Source organism: Palaemon carinicauda, chromosome 31, assembly GCF_036898095.1.
Source record: "Palaemon carinicauda isolate YSFRI2023 chromosome 31, ASM3689809v2, whole genome shotgun sequence".
Taxonomy (NCBI): domain Eukaryota; kingdom Metazoa; phylum Arthropoda; class Malacostraca; order Decapoda; family Palaemonidae; genus Palaemon; species Palaemon carinicauda.
The window spans coordinates 61,640,684-61,650,683 of record NC_090755.1 but is presented as its reverse complement, the minus strand read 5'-3'; the positions used below and the strand labels follow the sequence as shown (position 1 = coordinate 61,650,683).

Genomic DNA, 10,000 nt, shown 5'->3' with positions numbered 1-10,000 from the left:
ATATATATATATATATATATGTATATATATATATATATATATATGTGTATATATATATATATATATATGTGTGTGTGTATATACTGTATATATATAAATGTATATATATGTATATATAAATATATATATATATATATATATATATATACTGTATATATATATATATATATATACTGTATATATATATATATATATATATACTGTATATATATATATATATATATTATATATATATATGTATATATATGAATTTATATATACTGTATATATATATTTTTATATATATGTGTATATATATATATATATATATACTTCTGGGTCACAGCTACTCAAATACAACGTGTTTCCTACAGGAATCCTCGTATTTCCTCAGCCTCTCTATATACGGCTCTGGAGGTAGCAACATGGTACCGTGGGTACAAAGTATTTTTCGAATCCTCCGCATATATTTATCACAGAATGGCCGACGACTTTAATTCAATGAAGCACTCCAATAAACCCTCATTAAAGATCTCCTCTTTTATATCTTTCTTTTATATTGACGCTCGAATTTTGATGAATATGAATTCGTTCTCTTCTTTTTAATTATACGGGTTGTTTTAAATGTTTAAAGGCAACTCATGAATGTCAGAGGCAATGGGCAGTGACATTGCCATAGCAAGCAGGACAATGCGCTAGAAACTGACCGTATATACATCTCGTTAATTATACGAGTTGTTTCAAAGGTTTTAAGGCTGCTCATGAAGGGCAGAGGGAAGGGGCAGTGACATTGCCCTAGGAAGCAGGACAATGCCCTAGAGACTAACCTTATATACATTTTCGCTTTGATTATACGAGTTACTTTAGAGGTTTAAATTCCGCTCATGAATGGCAGAGGGAAGGGACAGTGACATTGCCTTATCAAGCAGGACAATGCTCTAGAGACTGACCATATATACTTATGATCAGGGCCCAAACTCCTCTCCACCCTCTCCTATTGACCTCAAGGTTTCCTGACGTCTTTCGAACTCTAACTATGGAGAAGAAAAAGTCTATTCGTGTCCGCTTAGTCCTTAACGATCTTCATCCCGTGGTTTCAGATCGACAGCTGTTGCAGAGCGGGGAGAAGAAATGGTTAGATTAAAGATTAAAGCGTTGATTTTTTTTTTTCTCTCTCTCTCTCTCTCTCTCTCCTCTCTCTCTCTCTCTCTCTTAGACAAGATTGTAAGAACTCTTTAAATGCTTAAACAAAATCGCTCCACCACAGATAAAATAGTCTCAGCGAATAGGCTAAAAAGTCTTTGAAAATTCCTAAATCCTTGTAACTCTTGCGTGCATATATATATATATATATATATAAATATATATATATATATATATATATATGTATATATATATATATATGTGTGTATATGTATATATATATATATATATATATATTTATATATATATAAATCTAGTCAGTCACTTGCTCTTTATTATTTAAGAGAGATTCTCTACTAGTGTACTTAAAACTTCATTTTCTATTAGGAAAAGTTACACATTCTTTGGTAACCATTTCTCTTCCTTTGGTTATTCCAGACCCAATCCCATGGTATTCCAGACCTGTTCCAGGTTTTCCAGATCCCGGAATCCAATGGTATTCAATACCCAATCACATGGCATTCCAGATCCCAGAATCCCATGGTATTCCAGAATATGGAATCCCATGGTATTCCATACCCAATACCTTGGAATTCCAGACCCAATCCCATGGTATTTCAGAGCCCAGAATCCCATGGTATACCAAATTATGGAATCCCATGGTATTCCAGACCTGTTCCAGGTTTTCCAGATCCCGGAATCCAATGGTATTCCATACCTAATCTCATGGTATTCCAGAGCCGAGAATCCATGGTATTCCAGATTACGGAATCCTATGGTATTCCAGACCCAATTCCATGGTATTCCATACACAATCCCATGGTATTCCAGACCCAATCCCATGGTATTCCAGACCCAATCTCATGGTATTCCATACCCAATCCAATGGTATTCAGATCCCAGAATCCCATGGTATTCCAGAATATGGAATTCCATGGTATCCCAGACCCAATCCCATGGAATTCCAGACCCAATCCCATGGTATTCCATACCCAATCCCATGGTATTCCAGATTATGGAATTCCATGGTATTCCAGACCCAATCCCATGGTGTTCCAGATCCCAGAATCCCATGGTATTCCAGATCCCTGAATCCCGTGGTATTCCAGACCCAATCCCATGGTATTCCAGAGCCCAGAATCCCATGGTATTCCAGACCCAATCCCATGGTATTCCAGATCCCAGAATGCCATGGTATTCCAGACCCCAGAGTCCCATGGTATTCGAGACTCAGTCCCCTGATATTCCAGATCCCAGAATCCCATGGTATTCCAGAGTACCACAGAATCCCATGGTATTCCAGACCCAGTCCCATGGTATTTCAGATCCCAGAATCCCATGGTATTCCAGATTACGGAATCCCATGTTATTCCAGACCCAGTTCCATGGTATTCCAGAGCCAAGAATCCCATGGTATTCCAGATCCCTGAATCCCGTGGTATTCCAGACCCAATCCCATGGTATTCCAGAGCCCAGAATCCCATGGTATTCCAGACCCAATCCCATGGTATTCCAGATCCCAGAATGCCATGGTATTCCAGACCCCAGAGTCCCATGGTATTCGAGACTCAGTCCCCTGATATTCCAGATCCCAGAATCCCATGGTATTCCAGACCACAGAATCCCATGGTATTCCAGACCCAGTCCCATGGTATTTCAGATCCCAGAATCCCATGGTATTCCAGACCCCAGAATCATATGGTATTCCAGATTCCGGAATCCCGAGGTATTCCAGACCCCAGCCATTGGTATTCCTGATCCCAGAATCCCATGGTATTCCAGACCCAATCCCTTGGTAATCCAGACCCAATCCCATGGTATTCCAGAGCCAAGAATCATATTAGTATTCCAGACCGCATAATCCCATAGTATTCCAGATCCAATCCCTTGGTATTCCAGATCCCAGAATCCATGGTATTCCAGACCCAATCCCCTGGTATTCCATATCCCAGAATCCCATGCTATTCCAAATCCCAGAATCCCATGGTAATCCAGACCCCAGAATCCCATGGTATTTCTGCCTCAATCCCTTAATATTCCAGACCCCAGAATCCCATGGTATTCCAGACCACAAAATCCCATGGTATTCCAGACCCCAGAATCCTATGGTATTCCAGACAAAAACCATTGGTATTCCAGATCGCAGAATCCCATGGTATTGCAGACCCAATCCCCTAGTATTCCAGATCCCAGAATGCCCTGGTATTCCAGACTCCAGTATCCCTTGATATTCCAGACCCAATCCCATGGTATTCCAGGCCAGAATCTTATGGTAATCTAGACCCCAGAAACCCATGGTATTCTAGACCCAATCCCCTGGTATTCCAGAGCACAGAATATCATTGGTATTCCAGACCTAATTCCCTGTTATTCCAGAGCCCAGAAGCTTATGGTAATCCAGACCCCAGAATCCCATGGTATTCCAGACCTAATCCCATGGTATTCCATATCCCCAAATCCCATGGTATTCCAGACCCAATTCCCTGGTATTCCAGTGCCTAGAATCTCATGGTATTTCAGACCCCAGAGTCCCATGGTATTCCAAACCCAATCCCTTGGTATTCCAGATCCCAGATTCCCATGGTATTCCAGACCCCAGAATCCCATGGTATTCCAGACCCACTCCAATGGTATTCCAGATCCCAGTATCCCATGGTATTCCAGACTCAATCACTTGGTATTCCAGAAAAAATCTCATAGTATTCCAGATCCCAGAATCCCATGGTATTCCAAACCCAATCCCTTGGTATTCCAGATCCCAGATTCCCATGGTATTCCAGACCCCAGAATCCCGTGGTATTCAAGACCCAATCCAATGGTATTCCAGACCTCAGTATCCCATGGTATTCCAGACCCAATCACTTGGTATTCCAGAAAAAAATCTCATAGTATTCCAGATCCCATATTCCCATGGTATTCCAGACCCAAGAATTCCATGGTATTCAAGACCCAATCCCCTGTTATTCCAGTGCCTAGAATCTCATGGTATTTCAGACCCCAGAGTCCCATGGTATTCCAAACCCAATCCCTTGGTATTCCAGATCCAAGATTCCCATGGTATTCCAGACCCCAGAATCCCATGGTATTCCAGACCCAATCTAATGGTATTCCAGACCCCAGTATCCCATGGTATTCCAGACCCAATCACTTGGTATTCCAGAAAAAAATCTCATAGTATTCCTGATCCCAGAATCCCATGGTATTCCAAACCCAATCCCTTGGTATTCCAGATCCCAGATTCCCATGGTATTCCAGACCCCAGAATCCCATGGTATTCCAGACCCCAGTATCCCATGGTATTCCAGACCCAATTACTTGGTATTCCAGAAAAAAATCTCATAGTATTCCAGATCCCAGAATCCCTTGGTATTCCAGATCCCAGAATCCCATGGTATTCCAGACCCTATCCCTTGGTATTCCAGAGTCCAGAATCCCATGATATGCCACATCCCGGAATCCTATGGTATTCGAGACCCCAGAATCCCATGGTATTCTAGACCCCAAAATCCCATGGTATTCCAGACCCAATCCCTTGGTAATCCAGACCCCAGAATCCCATGGTATTCCAGAAAAAATCCCTTGGTATTCCAGATCCCAGAATCCCATGGTATTGTAGACCCTATCCCCTTGTATCCTAGATCCCACAATTCCCTGGTATTCCAGAACCCAGTATCTTATGGTATTCCTTACCCAATCCCTTGGTATTCCAGATCCCAGAATCCCATGGTATTCCTGAACCCAGAATCCCATGGTATTCCAAATCCCAGAATCCAATGGTATTCCAAAGCCCAGAATCCCACGGTATTCCTGACCCAATCCCTTAGTATTCAAGATCCCAGAAGCCCATGGCCTTATCCGTTCCAGGTCTTCTAATATCTTTTTTGCAGCGCCTGTAGGATCCATCCAAGTTCCTGAATCTCACGACCTTGAAGCTAACAAGGCATTTTATTTGGATCTCGTAATCTTTTGAAGTCAAAAGGGTATCTGAACCAGAACTGGATGTATGTATATATGTGTGTGTGTGCGCGTGTGTGTTTCCGAGTGTTCTGTAAAACGCATATAATAGATATAATAGCAATCAATTTAGCCTAAACGTAAAGCAGCCTTATCGAGCTCCAACCTCATTTCAACCTCTATTTCGAAATTTCTTCCTCTTTAATAATCCATTATCGAAGGCGACACCTTCTGCAGAGCTTCGATTATATCCCAAGGTTATTAATTGTTCAAGTTAATTGGTTTAAACGCGTAAATAACCCTAGGACTTTGCCAATTAATAGAAGAAGGGTGGCTGTTTTTTTTTTATTTATATCTTTTGATGGTACAGAGTGGACTAGGTATATTCAAGTTAATAATGATAGTAATGCAAATAGTGATATTTTGTGATATCTCTTTTTATTGCTGTTTTCATATAGGTCTAACTGCTGAGTCACCATCAGCCATTGCCTGGCCCTCCATGGTCCTAGCTGGAGTGGAGAGGGGCCTTGGGCGCTGGCCATATGTACATCTGGTCAATCTCTAGGCCATTGTCACTGGCTCTTGCCTCTGCCATTCATAAGCGGACTTTGTACATTTACAGTATCATTTTCATATTCATATTAATTTGTGAATATTCATTTTGATTCATTATATGATGTTTTTATTCCAAGTTTTAATAAGTTTAATATTTTTGCCGGATTTCATTCATATTTTTTTTTAATTCATAGTCTACTTTATCTATATGGATTTTTCAGTTACCCCCCCCCCCCTCTCTCTCTCTCTCTCTCTCTCTCTCTCTCTCTCTCTCTATTTCTTGGTGGTAATTTCCTTACATACAAAATAGCAAATACATAGAACAGACTTCCACCGTATGTAGCAAACAGTAAAAAAACAACTAAGAAACTAATTTGCTCTACCTAAGAGCAGATGGAGTCTCCGCGGATGGACTAAATTTACTAAAAAAAAATCTTTGAGACATGCAAAATCCTTGTAACTCTCTCTCTCTCTCTCTCTCTCCTCTCTCTCTCTCTCTCTCTCTGAGGTAATTTCTTTACATAAAGAATAGTATATACATGGAACACACTTCCAGCGGATGTAGTTAACTGTAACAAACTCGAACAAAAAATAATTCGCTCTACTCAAGACCAAATTGCCGATAGACTATAAAAATCTTTGAGACATCCAAAATTCTTGTAACACACACACTCTCTCTCTCTCTCTCTCTCTCTCTCTCTCTCTCTCTCTCTCTGGGGTAATTTCTGTACGTAAAGAACAGTAACTATATGGAACAGAATTCCAGCGGATGTAGTAAACTGATAAACTCAAAACAAAATAATTTGCTCTACTCAAGACCAAATGGCGGATTGACTAAGATATCTTTAAGGCATCCATAATCCTTGTAACACCTCTCTCTCTCTCTCTCTCTCTCTCTCTCTCTCTCTCTCTCTCGCAGATGGAAGCATTATCATCTTAATTTTGGGGATGTGTCCCGTGTTTAACAAAGTGTCCATAAAATTAAGACCAAGAAAAAAAATTAGTCTTTTCATAATAAATCGAATGGATTCTGGAGACTTTAACGAGCTTTTTCCTTTGATATTTTATTCCTCCTCCTCCTCCTCCTCCTCTTCTTCCTCCTCCTTTTTACTAACTTCACAAATCCATTGGGTTTTTGGAGGTAAATTGTACCCTAGATCTCTTAACGTAAATACTGAGTTGTCCCATTTGTTAAGTGACCAGTATTTTTCTCTTAATTTCTTAACTTCTTCTTCTTCTTCTTCTCTTCCAATTTTCTTGCTGCTTTTGTCTGCCTCTTTTCTCATTTAATCACAATTTTCGTTTTCCGTTTCCCCCACTACTTTTACACGTTTGTTGTTGTTGTTGTTCTTCTTCTTCTTCTTCTTTTAATATCATGCATCATATAAATAGCTTTTTTTTCTTTATAACATGAAACCTTTTGTATGTCAATAAATGCACTGCTAAGAGGGCTATTTTTATATATCTCTCTCAACGGTTTTGCAACTATTTACCTGTTTATTCCTTTAGAAATTATATTTACTTTTCTTTTGGCAGATTGCAAACATTTATCGTGGTTTGGGTTCATAAAATCTAAACATGACACAATTACTGTTTGTCATCTGTTATCAACTTTGAACATTTTCCCTCTGGCCAAAGTCTCGTACCAAAAGTACAATCTTAAAAGTTTAAAGGTTTAAAGGTCGCCCATGAATGGTAGGGGCAAGGGACAGTGACATTTCTCTTATCGAGCAGGACAATGCCCTAGAGACTGACCATATACACCATATGATCAGTACCAGGTAGGGCCAGGTAATGGCCGCTGATGACTCTGTAGATAGATCTATAGGTTCCCCCCAAACCCCCAATCCTTAGCTCACAAGGATGGTGAGGCTGCAGCGACCAAAGAAACTGAGTTTCAGCGGTACTAGAACCCCAGCCTGGCGTTCACCAGTCAGGGACGCTACCACATCGGCCACCACAACCCCTTTGAGATGCAAAATTACATTATTATTATTATTATTATCATTATTATTATTATTATTATTATTATTATTATTATTATTATTATTTCTTGTTAAGCTACAAACTTAGTTGGAAAAGCAGAATATTATAAGCCCAAGGGCTCCAACAGGGTAAAATAGCCCTATGAGGAAAGGAAATAAGTAAACATATAAACTTTATGATAAGTAATGATCAGTTGAAATAAAATAGTGTTGGTAATGTCATGAGTGGTACAATGTTGTTGCTCTCTTAATCTTTTATATATTGTTTATTTTTACTTTATTTTTGCTTTTTAACAGAGGCAAATATCATGATAGCCAGAATCTCGATAGCCCTTCTCTATGAAGGTTTTGAATAGTATGTTTATTTTTTATTTCATTTTTGTTATCAGAAAAGGTAAATATTATGGTAGCCAGAATCTCAATAGCCCTGTTCTTTAAAGTTTTAGATTATATATGAAAATTAAATAATTGCATGGGTTGGTGTGGCCTGGTTGGTAACGTCTCTGCCTGGGGTGATTGCCAGGACGGGGGTTCGAGTCCCGCTCAGACTCGTTAGTTCATTTAGTGTCTGCAATCTTACCACCCTTGTGAGCTAAAGATGGGGGGTGGGGGTTGGGGAGCCTATAGGTCTATCTGCTGATTCATAAGCAGCCATTGCTTTGGCCCTCGCTGGTCCTACCTGGGTGGAGAGCTTATATATGGTCAGTCTCTAGGTTATTGTCCTGCTTGCTACGGCAATGTCGCTGTCCCTTGCCTCTGCCATTCATGAGCGGCCTTTAAACCTTTAACGGTATCTAGGAAATCGCTGATTTGTAATTTCACGAACAGATTTCATAAATTACATCATTTGTCTCGCCAGCCATCTTTGTCTTACGGCTGTCATCTCTTGCAAATATGCGCTGGAAATATTCCACCCACTGAGAGGAATCAACTTCAGATCAATGGAGTGGAACAAGAGCTCTGGTCATCTTTCATATGTGCAAATTTATTCTCGAACACGAAAGAAGAAGCATGGGAAGGAATATGGCGGGAAAAGTTTTATTTAATTTATTTAAAATACAAAAATATATTATAATAGATATAAAATATGAGAAAATATAAATGTGAAATATATGAAAATGTAGATAATGAAAATGAGAAACATTGGATAATATATAGTGAGGAATTTATACAAAATGAAAAAAAAAATATATATGAAATATAAAGGATAAATGAGTTACATATCGTTAAAACAACTAAGGGATTGCTCAAGTGCCATATGTGGATGAGATCATGTTGAAGGGTAGATGAAGATGGTTTGGGCACGCTCTTCGCACTCCCCAAGAGAGATTAGTTCAACAAACTTTCAACTGGGCTCCACAAGGCACTAAAAGAGTTGGAAAACACAGGCCTACATGGCTGAGTACTAAAGCGCGAAGTAAGGAGAAGATGAATTTAGAAGTATTGAATTAAAAGCTCAAGGTAGAGACGACTGGCGAAATCTACGCCTATTTGCGTCAATAGGTATGCAGTTAATTCTCATTGTCAGGCCTTTACCATCATGAGGCTCAATACTGCACAGTATTCTAGAAGTTTTATTCCAGCTGTGACCAAGTTGTGGATTGATCTTCCTAATCGGGTAGTTGGATCAGTAGAACTTCAAAAGTTCAGTTGCAGCAAATGTCTTTTTATGTTGAACAGGCTTACATAAATCTTTTTTTAGTTATATATGAAATTATCTGTTTTAATGTTAATATTCTTGAAATATTTTATTTTAATTTTTCATTACTTCTTATATCGTTTATCTACTTCCTTGTTTCCTTTCCTCACTGGGGTATTTTTCCCTGTTAGAGCCCTTGGGCGTATAGCATCTTGCTTTTCCAACTAGGGTTGGAGTTTGGCTAATAATAATAATAATAATAATAATAATAATAATAAATATACTCGTTGACCATAGTTGTTTTGGCTAATTTTCATGGCCGGATGCCTTTCTTGCCGCCAACCCTCCCCATTTACCCGGGCTTGGGACCGGCACCAAGTTGAGGCTGGCTCCCCCCACCCCACCTCAGTGGCTGGTATGGTCATGTCATGAGAAGAGATGAACAGTATATTGGGAGGAGAGTGATAGAAATGGAGGTGAAGGGAACGAGAAGGAGAGGGAGACCAAAGCGAAGGTGGGTGGACTGTATCAAAGGGATTAACGGGTGATGAGGTGTGGGACAGATGTAGATGGAGAAAACTGACCAGAAACATCGACCCCACATAGAAGTGGGAAAAGATGTAGACAAATAATAATAATAATAATAATAATAATAATAATAATAATAATAATAATAATAATAATAATAATAATAATAATAATAATAATAATATAAATAGGCGAAGGAGGAGATGCCGACGAAAAG

The 10,000-nt window shown here is 39.2% G+C and overlaps 2 protein-coding genes across 2 annotated transcripts in view; one reads left to right on the top strand and one right to left on the bottom strand.

The window, feature by feature from the left end:
- LOC137624433 (uncharacterized protein C2orf42) overlaps positions 1–10,000 on the bottom strand; it is a 277,882-nt gene that overhangs the window by 173,127 nt on the left and 94,755 nt on the right. The gene's annotated exons all lie outside the window — the stretch shown is intronic.
- LOC137624766 (uncharacterized) lies at positions 2,267–4,946 on the top strand. Its single transcript, XM_068355717.1, has 4 exons — positions 2,267–2,939; positions 3,165–3,394; positions 3,618–4,610; positions 4,833–4,946. The coding sequence occupies exons 1-4, from the start codon at positions 2,267–2,269 to the stop codon at positions 4,944–4,946; spliced, it is 2,010 nt and encodes a 669-aa protein (XP_068211818.1).